Source organism: Spea bombifrons, chromosome 13 (assembly GCF_027358695.1).
Source record: "Spea bombifrons isolate aSpeBom1 chromosome 13, aSpeBom1.2.pri, whole genome shotgun sequence".
In the NCBI taxonomy this organism is placed as follows: domain Eukaryota; kingdom Metazoa; phylum Chordata; class Amphibia; order Anura; family Pelobatidae; genus Spea; species Spea bombifrons.
In genome coordinates, this window is record NC_071099.1 from 9,537,143 (window position 1) to 9,551,060 (window position 13,918).

The following is a 13,918-nucleotide window of genomic DNA, read 5'->3' on the forward strand; positions in this document are numbered from 1 at the left end:
AATGTTTCCATTATCAGCTCGTCTAATCCTGTCGCCGGCCGGTTACTCCGACGGGGGCAGAAGGGGCTTTAGTAACGTTCACTCTCCGTATTATCAGCATCCATTTTTTTCTGCAATGCCACGATCCCGACCGAGTCCCCGGGGGAGTTCCTGGCCCAACACACCGGACGAGAGAGAGTACACAGATTAACCGCACGGCGGAGGCGGCCCGGCACGCTCTGATCAATTAAACGGATCGCTGGACGTCTTCACGCTCCAGTTATTTACCCTTTTTGAACTAAAGTTGTAGTAGATACATTTACCCTCCTGGGGGCAGTGCTCCCCTTGCAGTGGGATGTTTGATGTCGCCGGCGGTTTCTCCGTCAGACGTCCGCCGCCTCCATCGCTTTACTCTTCTGTGTAAGGATATGTCGGAGTGTTACACATACAGGGGGTCCCACCGGGGCCCCCCACCACCAGGGGGTTAATTAGAATGAAATGAGGCAATAACTGAATTTAAATGACGGGGAGATTTAAGATGTTTTTGTCCATTTTCTGCGAGGATTTTATTAACTAAAAACGTTAGAGTTCCGGCGGTACCAACTCCTCTTCAGATACAAACCAGTTCTGAATGTGGAGCAGTCACCATGGCAACCTGCTAATTACCCCACAGCCACATCAAGGCAGCAGGACGCCTCGTTTGAGGGGTGAAGAGGTTGCCTTCTTTTATTTCCCGTTCACAGAATGGGCGGGGTTATTGGGGTCCGCGTTCACCCCACTTTCTGGGGGCGCAGAGCACCCTTTATTCCGCCTCTACATGTTATATTAAAGATCCCCGATATATTAGGTGAGAGCCTCTTACAGGCCGCGGGGTGTTCTGAATGCTGAAGAAGAATGCCGACCGTCGGGTTCCAAACTCCCAGCTTCTGCCTCATCTTCCCCACAAATCACGGGAGGGGGGGCATCGCCCCATTTCTAACCCAATGCCCCTCATTGAGAACAGGTTAATGTCCCCCGTCCGTTGCTTTGGGGCAGATCAGGAACATTCTAGATAACCATGAGCTAATAAAGTGAAATAGAGCAGAATTAAGCCCCCCCCCCGCCGCCCCTGCCCTCGCTTGTGGATGAGTGGGGGGGACGCTATATCTGCATCTGGACGTCGCCCCCGACCTGCGCTGATTACACTCGGAAATCACCCCGTTGGGGTGTCTCGCCCCGTGTTACGGAAACTGACGAGTTCTCTCAGTTATTTTGTTTTTCGTTGTTAAAACCATGAATTTGCAAAAAGTTGTGACATTCTTACAGAAAACCCGAACTTTCGCCTCCGCGGCCGGCTATATATGTCAAATTCCAAGGACTGTTTTCCATTTTGAAAACATTTTAAAGAACGTCTTGTTATTGCGACCTTTGGCCTCGCTCACGTACCCTGAATCCTCGGAACACAAAAATATAATTTATCATCCGGGCTTAACTATAGCCTAACGCTGCCCAAACTGCACCAAACCGGCCATTTCCGACATCGAGTTCTTAGCGAGACCCGACTGGCGCCTTCTCCATAACGGGGATCCAGCAAAACCGCGTTTCATTGGTGGCTGATTAGAAACGATCACCCCCATGTAACCTCCTTTGGCAGATGCTTGTGGCCCCTATTAGCCCCTGCGTCACGTTGGAAGGGAAGGTCTTAGAATGTTAGGGTCTGGATGCGCTCCGATCGTTGGACCTTCGGTGATTTTTATCTACATACCCCTTGGCTAGGATGTTGGTGCCGGTACCGGCGGTTTGACCCTTTGACGGGTCGTGGAAAGCGTTTTCAAGACTTTACCCCTGATGTTACAGAGCAGACATTAGCAGGTAATGAACTCTTCCTCCAGGAACCATCGCGGGGCAATCTGAGCCATAATGTACATGAAGTGAATGTTGTGAAACAGACAAAAACAAAGCCATAAAGATGAGGAGAGACGACGATAAAGCCGAGATTCTACGGGCAGATAAGGAGGCCGGTTACTCGAGCCGAGGGCTTCTTCCCGGTCATTCGGGTTGTTTTTTTTTGTCCAGAAGCCGCTTTCTCAGAAGACTCTGCTCCTTCGTGAAATAACCTCGCCGTCACGATCATGTAACGTCGACCCCCGGGTCTGAGTCCTGAAGCAAAATCCCCCAATCTTGTGTGTCTCTCAGCGCAGGCTCAGGACCCCGATCGCTCAATGATGCTGCATGCGCAGTCAGGTCCGGTGCTGAGTTTGGAATCTCCAGCTGGTTTATAGGGATACAAACTGATGCCTTCGACGGACGTCCTTGCCGGGCTGTACCTGAAAAGGACCACATTGTCTAACTAGGGCAATCTGCTGGGAAACAGCCCTGAATCCCCCCCCCAAATAGGACATGCATGCTGCCTGGGGTGTACTGCTAGGTACTTAATTACCCCTATGGGAGTCCAGCAGCCCCAAGCTTCACCTTCACAGTCATTTTATGAGGTCCAGTGACCATTAATGCCCCATCGCCAGACCAATGGTGTCCTAAAGACCCAACACCACAGCTCGGGCTGCCGTGTGGGTACTTGATGGCTGAGAGGAGTCATATGAACCTGGCATCAAGGGAGATATAGGGTCCGGGGGTCTGGGAGTGCAAATACTGGGGGGGGGGGCATGTAGTTTTATCAGCCTGAAGGCTAAAGTCTTCCAGCTCGGTGGCTTCTCTGTAATCGGGGTTTGCTTGGTGCCGAGCAGGCGGTTTGATCTATACATTGTGCACCCAACTTGCAAGCATTTTCATCTCACCAGCATTTTTATGGCACTTTTTACTAAATGGGAAAAACTTAAAATCATGTTCTTATTTATGAGAGCTTGGGGGAGGGGGGGTTGGCCCTCTGCCCCCTGTTAATACCTCAGGTGTTACTATAAACAGGTGCAGAGCGTTCCGGCCAGGGCGAGGAGTAAAGAAAGCAACGCTCGGTCCTTGGAGATAAACCATAGGAACATTGTGTTTGTCACTGAGGGTGAAAGGTCCCTGCCAGGGAGGGGAGGAAAAACAGGCTTATTATAGTTTCCGTTTAGCTCAAACATTAACCCCTTGTCTCCTGGCACATATGACAGACCTTCAGAACATGATAACCCAGACCTGTGTATTTATATTATTTTTTTTTCAGCTGTCTATAAATCAGGGGCGTACCTAGAGTATTTGGCACCCGGGGCGGATCCTGTAAGTGGCACCCCCCCCCAAATGTAAGGACATCTACAAAATTATGTTGGCAAGAATATTTGTTGCACCAATTTGTAAACTGTATGTCAACTGTAAACAACAAGAAATCTGAAAAAATAAATTAATAACTTATAAGTAAAATAAATACGTTTAAATAACATTTACTGAACATATAATAGTGCTTTCTTTAATAACCCTCCAAAAAAAACAGCGTCCACATTGCCCACATAGAACCTGACCAGCACCCAAATTACACACACATAGGACGTCAGCATTGTTCCCTAACAGCCGAGTGTACGCCATCTTTGTCCCATAAACACGCTACCTGTGCCATCTTTGTCCCATAAACACCTTGCCTGTGCCATTTTTGTCCCATAAACACCCTGCTTATACCATCTTTGCCTTTTTGACAAATCAACTATACACCTATGATTAACACAAACACTTTTACAGTCACTCACTAATTCACTTTCATTCACACAATTCATTCACACAATCATTTATTCTTTCACACAAATTATTTACACATATTCATTGATGCATTCTCACAAATTCATTAATTCTCTCACTCATTCACACAATTCATCCACACATTAATCCATTCATTTTCTCTCATTCTGACTCTTTATTTCAATATTCTTGCTACCCTCCTTTCTCCCTATCTACCCATTCTCACCCCCTTCTGCCCTATCTAGCCCTTTTCACTCCCTTCTCCCTATCTACCCCCTATCCCCCCCGTCTCACTCCCTTCTCCCTATCTACCCCCCCCAACTATCTACCCTCTCCCCCCTTTGAAGTTCACTTACCTTTCAGGAGTCCTGGGGTGGGGGTGTAAGGCCTCTGTCTCCCAGCTCTGCCACTGTATGGAACAGCATGGTAAGTGTGGATTAGTAAGTGTGGATTGGTAAATGTGTGAGAGTGATGGGAGTTATGATGTACTTTAGAGCATAATTATATAATGAAAAAGACATTGGAAATGGTACAGCATAACACCCATCACTCTCACACATTTACCAATCCACACTTACCATTTCAGATGCCACACATACCAATCCACACATACCAATCCACAGATTCCACACATACCAATCCACACTTACCAATCCACATTTACCAATCCACACATTCCACACATACCAATCCACACATTCCACACATACCAATCCACACATACCAATCCACACATACCAATCCACATTTACCAATCCACAGATTTCACATTTACCAATCCACACTTACCAATCCACATTTACCAATCCACACATTCCACACATACCAATCCACACATTCCACACATACCAATCCACACATACCAATCCACATATTTCACATTTACCAATCCACACATACCAATCCACACATACCAATCCACAGATTCCACACATACCAATCCACATTTACCAATCCACAGATTTCACATTTACCAATCCACACATACCAATCCACACTTACCAATCCACAGATTCCACACATACCACACATACCAATCCACAGATTCCACACATACCAATCCACATTTACCAATCCACAGATTTCACACATACCAATCCACTCTCACTGTCACTCTAACTGAATGATTTCCTACCTTTCCTCTTTTCTTCTTACAGCAGTCAGCTCCTTGTCTTTCTCTTCGCTCCTCTTCTTCTGTCTTCTTCCTGGTTCAGAGGGCACGGACGGCGGTGGGCGCGGCTTCAGTGTTGCCGCGCAGCAGCAGTTGCCGCGCAGATCGCGAGGGAGCGGTATCGGAGGTCTTTAACAGACCTCCGTCTCCCTTGAGTGATTTTAAGCCGGTTCCACCGGCTTAAAATCACTCAAGGGAGTCGGAGGTCTGTTAAAGACCTCCGATACCGCTCCCTTGCGAGCCTTCTCGTCCAGCGGCGGACATTGCTGTCCGTCTCTGGAGGGGTGCCGGGTGCCGGCAAGTTGGCACCCCCCTGATGAGCGGCACCCGGTGCGGACCGCCCCCCCCGCCCCCCGCTAGGTACGCTACTGCTATAAATACATATGGAGGGGGTAATGTCTGAAAAGTGTCCTAACCCCCCCCCATAGCAAGTAATGGGATGTTTCTACTAAACTACCCCAGGGTCCGGCCCTTGTTGTAGTACGGAACCTACGAGCGCGAGCGGAGAGCGAAACACGTCATTGTCTTCGATGTGAGATGCACCCCAGCTGCTGCCCCCACCGAGTGCTGAAGTATCATTTTCTAATAAAAAGCCATTCTCGATATTTTCATTTAATTTCTTCTGTTGGGGTCTCCAGTTTTGTACTTTTACACAGTGTGGACCCTGATGTCCCACACCTTCCAGAGGATGAACGCTATGATGCCTTAAGCTTCCGACAAACCTCACCTGAGTTTTCGTGTCCGAGTGGGGACTGTGTATAAGTTTGTGGGGATTTGGGGTGCCCAACAGTCCCCCACCCACGGCTCAATCACGGCCGTATCGGTAATGTTGTCCCCTAAAGCCACTTGTTATGATGCCGGTTGGGTTGGCGGTAGTCACGGTGGGAGATGAGCAGGAGAAAGGGCCTGTTTGCAAGGTTCCTGGGTTGTCCTGTTCCTGCGAAGTCTGTTTTCCAGCGTAAGGTTGGATCTCGTTAACCGCTAACCGGGTGCCAAGAATTCGTAGAATAACCTGAAGGGACGTCACGCTCGGGCTGTGCTGATCCTTCACCCACATTCAGCGTCCACCCGCCACAAATACAGAATGTGCAAACAGTGCTGATAAAAGTTTGTGTGGAATAATACCGGACGGGTAATTAAAGATAATATCCAGATTAATGACCGATTACCCTCTTCCTACCGACAGAATCTTAGCGACAGCAACAAAGGGACACGTCTTGCAAAATCACCATGTCTTGCTATTCTCTGAATATAACCTGGATCGGCCCGGCCGCACCTGGGGGGCTCCTGCTTCCTGACATCAGATTTAGGAAGAACCCCCCCACGGGGTCCTACACCACTCAACACATCAGAATGAAGCATCATGGCTGCTTATCAAGTGCTCGATCCACTCATGAGCTCTAAACCATGAGAACAGACCTTGTAGAAGTCCTTCAATGTGCTGCTGGTGTAATTATTATGTATTTATTCACAAAGTGCCACCACATGCCACAGTGTTGTACAACACGTAAACAGGACAAATCATGTAGCACATCACATAACAATCTGGGTAGAAACAGAGGGTATGGAGGGACCTGCCCCAAGGAGCTTACAATCTAGAAGTAGAAATGGTTCTGCTCGATTACAGGACGTCATTATTCGGGGGCACCCCAAACCCAACCGGGTATTATAGGGAACAAAATGTTTTGAGGTTAATGATACTATAGGGGGACTCTCTGGCAGATCGATGTATACAGCGGTGGGTACAGATGGATTGTGAAAACCCCGGGATATATATATGTGTGTGAACCCTAGTAGGTAATAGGGTAATTCGGGGTCTTTATGGTGATTATAGGGTAATATGTTATAGGTTATAGGGTAATTCGAGGGTCTTTATAGTGATTATAGGGTAATATGGGGTCTTTATGGGGAATAATGGGTAATAATGGGGTTATAATGCAATTTGTGGACTTTCGTAGAGTTAATAATTCTGTTCCAACTCCAATAAATACATTGGATGCGAAGTCTGTCAGCCTCACCTGTTATAACTCTATAAATGGATCAGCAACATTCACATTCCAGAAATTATATTTTACTAAATTATCACTAAATTACAGTTACTTTTAGACAAAGTATTTCACAATGTTCCAAATATCTTTTTTTATACTAAGAAACTTCTTAGGCTTTCTTTCCCCTCTGCTTTTAGATGTGCAGCTCCGACGGTGTCAGAGGCGAGGGTGCAGTGCGGGTTCTGGGCTCTGTTGTTGGGTTCTGGTAGAACCTCATGGTATCTCTGTGCCGCTCGCCTCCCTGCAGCCGGCCGGCATCGCCTTCCAATTCTAGAGTCCGCACACCTTGTACGAGCCCACAGGCCCCAGCCAATCACCTGCGAGCCTGCGGCTGACTGCGTCTGATGTAACTCCCGGCTGTGGCATCACATTACAACTGGGTCAGAGGTTACAGTCTCTGCAAGAGAGACCTGCGAGAGTCCTGCGCTTTTCATGAGTGGGACCCCCTTTATTTTATCCCTTGCCAGTGCTATACAAGCCGGTATTCCCTGGGATAATGTGGCCCTCAGGGGAGCTCAGGGCCCCAGCTGTAAGGGCTAATGTGATTCATAACCCCTACTGTGCCTGCAGAACCAAGCGAGAGAGACCCCCATTTAACCCCCCAACCCCCTGTAACCCCCCGGGGTCCAGATCCTCACCCCGAAGGTGGCTCCAGGGCGCAGGACAGAATGTCAGAAATGACCATCACCCCTCAGCTGGAGGGGCAGAACTTCCCAATACACCCCCAGCTGGAAGGCATCTAACCTGTTGGGCTCCTTTGAAGGCTCTGCACCCCTTGTTGCCCATGTCTAGGTAGTCCCATAGTGGGGATCGATTTAATGAGAATGGCTTAATATTGGGTACGTGGGGGTAAGTGCCCTCTAGTAGTTGATATGTGGTTGGGAAGGGTTGGAAGGACCCCCTATGTTCCGTTGGGTTACTGGGGTTCTGCGTTCTAGGTTAATGGCAAAAGGGTGACAGTGTTATCCCGAGCAGAGGCTTTTTAACCCTTTGAGTGATGGATGGGTTGCACAGCATTCATAAGGTTAATCTTTGTTCCTGAGCTTGATCTTTGCTACTGTATAGTGATAATGAGTATGTCATAACCAGCCTTTCAATTATTAGCTTTCGAAGGCATTTTGTTGTTCTCAAATCTATTGGGACGAGACCTGTTTGTTGACTCAGGACAGAGACATGACGAAAATACCCCCCCTCCCCCGAGGGGTGTTTTTCTGGGGTATAAGGGAAGAGGGGTGAGGAGTGGTGGTAGGAGGGACGTACCTGGGGTATTTAAGTAGGACGGAGTCATAGCAAGAAGAAAACTCACTTCTTACCTGGAGAAGACGTGGAGAAGATCGATACACATTCTGCCCAAGGTGAAGCTCCAAGCGGTGAGTAGAATAGAAGCCATTAGTATTATTATGTTATAGATGGCTTTCTATTCCTCCCCAGCAGCGCCGCGTCGCCTCTCGGTGACATTTAACGTATATATATACGTCCAGAGCCGGCCTTAGGCGTTGTGGCGCCCTGTGCGGACTACTCCTCTGGCGCCCCCCCTCACTACCCCCCCTCTCTGCCCCTTCAAACTACACGCCCTCTCTGCCCCTTTAAACTACCCCCCCTCAAACTACCCCTCCCCTCTACCCCTTCAAACTACCCCTCCCCTCTGCCCCTTCAAACTACCCCCCCCACTTACCTTGTTGCCGGAGTCCTGCGGTAAGAGCGGGAGGCATCCGTCTTCTCGCTCTGCCGGCATTTCATGTTGAGCTCCGGTATAGTCCGGCGCTCAACACGAGATGCTGGCACCGCGACGGAGTCACGGAGAGTAAGCGGTTGCCGAGAACTTCACGAGCAACCGCTCGGCGCCCCTGACCGGGACTTAGATTAAAGCATCGTTTTTTTTTTTTAAACTTTATTTAACATCAATGATGTTAAATAAAGTTTAAAAAAAAACAACAAAAAAAAACCGATGCTTTAATCTAAGTCCCGGTCAGGCGCCCCTGCAACCATGGCGCCCTGTGCGGTCGCACAGGTCGCACACCCCTAAGGCCGGCCCTGTATACGTCTCATGTGTATATTGTGTATTTGTCTTCATCTCTGTATGGATCGAACTATTGGTGGGATGAGTCTAAGAGACCCCTCTCTATCCTGAATCTGTAACCTACCACCCCGTTGGGGTAGTTCCAATATCCCCATGCCCCCCCCCAATGTTCTACCCTTGGTCTTGGTTCTAGTCGCCTGAGCTCTCTCCAGTTAAAATGGGGTAACAGTCCATGTGCTCTCGGTGGACCCGGGAGGATGTATCTGCGGTCCGGTGGTCAGAGTGTATTGACTAGCGATGGCTTCCTTTACCTCCCGTGGCTTCTACCAAAGTTCTAAGTGAAACGATTATGTATCGTCGATTGATCCTGTAATCTCTCCCCAGGCACTTGAAGAGTTAATGAGAAATAAATCAATTTATTACATATTATCTATTATTTCCTAGGTAACAATAACAGAATACGTTGTGCCCCTTCGTGCATTTTGAGTAGAATCACAAGCTTTGCCGGGAACCCTCAGCCAGTTTGAGACTTTGCTGCTACCGGCACAGACTGCACATTAGCCGCCGATACCAGACAGTTTATTTGGGTTTTATTTCTCCCCAGAATACCCGTGAGACCTTTAACCGCCAGCATGCCGTCCCAGATGAAGCCCGAGCTCCTTGTCACTGGCATCGTGACCCACGGTGATCTGCACAGTCTGCCATCCGAGGTCTGCGCTTACATAGCCACCAATGCACGTCTCTGCCAACCAGAGAACATTCACATCTGTGATGGCTCCGAAGATGAGAACAAGAAAATCCTTCAGCAGATGGAGGAGACCGGGATGGTGAAAAAGCTGCACAAGTACGAGAACTGGTGAGTGTCCCAAAAAAACAAATGCATTGGGGAATCTACCCTCTCTGGAGACGTCGGCAATGTACTCACCCCTCCCTCTCTCTGTATACCAGCTGGCTGGCGCGGACGGATCCTCGGGACGTTGCCAGAATAGAGAGCAAAACGGTGATAGTGACTCAGGAGCAGAGGGACACGGTCCCCGTCGCCAAAAGCGGGATCAGCCAACTCGGGCGCTGGATGTCGGAAGACGATTTTGAAAAAGCTTTCAAATCGAGATTCCCGGGATGCATGAAAGGTACGAACGTGAAAACTCAGAGAGACTAACGCTTCTGGGGCTCAGTAATAAAAATGTTCCTTTAACCCTCATCATGACTTCCCCCGGCCGCTGCCCAACGCGGCGGCCAGTGTATGAGCTCAGGCCCGTCTCCTGCTGGCCAGTCCTGACGTTGAATCCCCCATACCTATTACCCTGTACACGGTCATTGTTCCCCTGTCAACTCATCATTTTTTTGCAGGCCGCACGATGTACGTCATCCCTTTCAGCATGGGGCCGATCGGGTCTCCTTTATCCAAGATTGGGATCCAGCTGACCGACTCTCCTTACGTAGTTGCAAGTATGAGGATCATGACGCGCATGGGGGAAGCTGTCCTGGAGTCGCTCGGGGACGGAGAGTTTGTGAAGTGCCTTCATTCTGTCGGCTGCCCACTACCCCTGAAAAGTAAGGATTTATAGGGACCCCAATCACCTGAAATCATGCATTAAATGAACCGACGCTGGCAGAAAAAGTATTATTAATGGAAAGAGGCAGTGAGACAAAAGTCTTAATATTTGTTGGATCATGATGATCACAAATGACCTTCCCTGAGGAAGACCTGTAACAGACAGGACTCTTTCTCTGTAGAGAAGGTTTATTCTTCTACTGACTGCTGACGAGACTCCGTGTCCCGCAACGGTCAATAAGCCTCATTTCTTCTTGTTTCAGAACCTCTGGTCAATAACTGGCCTTGTAACCCCGAGCAGACACTCATAGCGCACATCCCGGACCGCAGGGAAATCATCTCCTTTGGCAGCGGGTATGGAGGAAATTCTCTTCTGGGTAAAAAGTGCTTCGCCCTGAGAATCGCCAGCCGCATTGCCAAGGAAGAGGGGTGGCTGGCCGAGCACATGCTGGTAAGAAGACCAGTCCAACCTTTGAAGATTCAGATACCCACCATTGTCAGGAACGCTGCATGTAACGATTGTGTCTTTAATGTACAGATTCTGGGAATTACCAACCCTGAGGGCAAGAAAAAGTATTTTGCTGCCGCGTTTCCGAGCGCGTGTGGAAAGACGAACTTAGCCATGATGAAGCCTTCTCTCCCGGGCTGGAAGATTGAGTGCGTGGGGGATGACATCGCATGGATGAAGTTTGATGAACATGGTAATTATTCTGCAAGTCAAACCTACATGCGCCACTTCGGATAAGTCTCCTTTTGCTTTTATTGACAATGAGACGGTTTATGATTTACAGGAAACTTGAGGGCCATCAACCCAGAAAATGGTTTTTTTGGAGTCGCGCCTGGAACATCTGTGAAAACCAACCCAAACGCCATGGAGACCATTCGAACCAACACTATCTTCACGAACGTGGCAGAGACAAGTGATGGCGGAATCTACTGGGAGGGCATGGACGCCACCCTGGAACCCGGACTTACCCTGACCTCGTGGAAGAACAAGGAATGGACACCCGAGGATGGTAACAATTTATACTTTACGTACTAAACTCTAAACTGGCTTTACGTCTGTTTGTGGGAAGGGGCAGAATAGTTACCCCATGATTCACTAGATTGAGAAAGACAAAATGTCACGGCGTCTTACCGATTTGTTTTTCTAATAGTGTCCTGAAACCTGCTTTACTTTCTCTCTCCAGGTGAACCCTGCGCCCACCCGAATTCCCGATTTTGCACGCCAGCCAGCCAATGCCCCATCATCGACCCCGCTTGGGAGTCATCCCTGGGAGTCCCTATAGAAGGCATCATTTTCGGCGGCCGTAGACCAGAAGGTGAGTGCTTTAATGCAAATCTCTTGTATTCTGTAGCTGATTTTGGAATACATTCTGTAATGCAGTAAGGAGTTTGGTTGTTTCTCTGCAGGGAACCCTTTGCTTTTAGATTTTCGGGCATATGAAGTGTTAATTGTCCATTTTATTGTTTCGTATAACTTTACCCTGTCTGTGATTTATAGGTGTGCCTTTGGTATACGAGGCGTTAACCTGGCAGCATGGGGTCTTCATTGGATCCGCCATGAGGTCCGAGGCAACGGCCGCTGCTGAGCATAAAGGTATATATCGGAATGTGCATGCACAGAGTCCACTGAATAAATAACTCATGATCCGCCATCATTCATCAAACTAAAAGCTTCTCTCTTTTTGTAACAGGCAAGGTTATCATGCACGACCCCTTCGCCATGAGACCTTTCTTTGGGTACAACTTTGGCCGATACCTGGCCCACTGGCTGAGCATGGAGCATCTCCCCTCAGCCAAGCTCCCCAAGATCTTTCACGTCAACTGGTTCCGCAAAGACACGCGGGGGAGCTTCCTGTGGCCCGGCTACGGGGAGAACATACGTGTTCTCGAATGGATGTTCAACCGCATTGACGGAGAAGACTGCGCCAAAGAGACGGCCGTCGGCTACATCCCGGCAGAGGGCTCCCTCAATCTGAAGGGGCTGGGAGATATCCATGTGGAAGAGCTCTTCGAAATATCCAAGGAGTTTTGGGAAGAGGAGGTCCGAGATATTAGGAAGTACTTTGACGATCAAGTCAATGCAGATCTCCCGTATGAGATAGAGCGTGAGTTAGACGGCTTGGAAGAGAGGATCAAACAGCTGTGAGAACACGTGGAGGAGCATGAGGAGCATCTCACAGAGACATAGAGAATTACTGAGGGGCAAGACCCTTTTCTGAACCACGGGAAGGGCCCTCTTGCGGTCTTACCCTGTCCCTCGTGTCCTGTGTCAGGACCAATCAGAATCGCAAAGACAAACTATGTACTGTATCTTTAACTTCCTGTCTTCCATTCTTGCGCTGAACCTTTTGTATGATATGTGTGGAGAGGAGGGAGACGCTGAAAGGGAGGAGAGGAGGGAGACGCTGAAAGGCAGGAGAGGGTCCTTTAGTAGAGGCGGAGGAGACAGAAGCCGGGCTGCCGGCCGATTAGTGCTGCATGTTTAGGTTAGTTTATAGATTTCTTGGGTTTACTGGATTTTATGACAAACAAGTTATTCTACATTTTTTACAATATCTACTGTATTTTCTTGCTGTTTTGTTTAAATTCACGTATTAAATTTTATAAGAAAGCTGCACTTTCTGTCGTCTGTATTGCATGCAAACGTTCAGCAGAAAATACCAAACTCTGTCCGCTTTATACACATTATAAGACGGGAGACTTCAAAAAGAGATAAAAGTGGAGCAATCGCCGTAGTAACCACTGGAATGTTCCTGCTCATTACTCTAATTAAGCACCATTTATAAGTGTGATAAAAAGATACAAACGTCTCACGAAATCTGATATCATCTCCAAATATTCCCCGGAATATCACCTGATTCATGTACTACATACCTGCTGAGTGTCCCTGTTCAGTTTGCCCAATTGCTGTCCCAAGCCCCTCTTTCCTCCCTGTGCCCCTCTTCCATCTGATGCCGGTATCTCCTCCCCTGATGCCCCCTTTATGGCCCTCTCTCCTCCCCTGATGCCCCCTCGATGCCCTTCTCTCCTCCCCTGATGCCTCTCATTTCTAGGAGGTCAGAGTGTTTGCTGGGTATGAGGGTATGTCTCGGAATTTGGGCCACCAGTATATTGAGAGGGCCGGTATTGTCCGATCTTGACGTTTATTCGGTGGGTCCTGTAATGTCACAGATACCAGGCGGACAATCAAAACTACTTCTACATACAAGTCAGCAGCAACCGGGGCAGAAGGATGGATCCTCTGGGGGATGGCGGCCAGGATCCATCTCTGCGGGAGCCCCAGACTGGCCGGATACTTCGTATTAACGTTTAATGGACTTTTTCCAACTAGGCCACGGAGTCACGGACTCACCGGACGCTTCTGGTATCAGCGGCGGATGATGCCGCGGAGGGATTAATAATTCCTCACCACCGCCTGCCCCGAAGTTGCTTTATACCCCATTCCCTGTCTTTTCTCCAGTTCTGGATCCCGTGTTTCTTGGCTCCTTCTCTGT

General features: G+C 48.7%; 1 protein-coding gene across 1 annotated transcript; it reads left to right on the forward strand.

Moving 5' to 3' along the window:
• Positions 1-8,080: 8,080 nt before the first annotated feature.
• On the forward strand, positions 8,081-13,035 carry PCK1 (phosphoenolpyruvate carboxykinase 1). The gene is made up of 10 exons (XM_053454093.1): positions 8,081-8,213; positions 9,468-9,719; positions 9,812-9,993; positions 10,214-10,417; positions 10,682-10,869; positions 10,957-11,119; positions 11,210-11,434; positions 11,609-11,740; positions 11,923-12,018; positions 12,116-13,035. Exons 2-10 carry the CDS (start codon positions 9,496-9,498, stop codon positions 12,568-12,570), a joined length of 1,869 nt encoding a protein of 622 aa, XP_053310068.1. The 5' UTR covers positions 8,081-8,213; positions 9,468-9,495; the 3' UTR covers positions 12,571-13,035.
• Positions 13,036-13,918: the final 883 nt, after the last annotated feature.

What these genes read in the sequence shown, in the direction of transcription:
- PCK1 (XM_053454093.1), top strand. Translation starts at nt 9,496, where the DNA reads ATGCCGTCCCAGATGAAGCCCGAGCTCCTTGTCACTGGCATCGTGACC. An exon ending in CTGCACAAGTACGAGAACTG is followed by an intron (nt 9,720 to 9,811) that starts GTGAGTGTCCCA and finishes TCTGTATACCAG; the next exon opens with CTGGCTGGCGCGGACGGATC. An exon ending in CGGCGGCCGTAGACCAGAAG is followed by an intron (nt 11,741 to 11,922) that starts GTGAGTGCTTTA and finishes TGTGATTTATAG; the next exon opens with GTGTGCCTTTGGTATACGAG.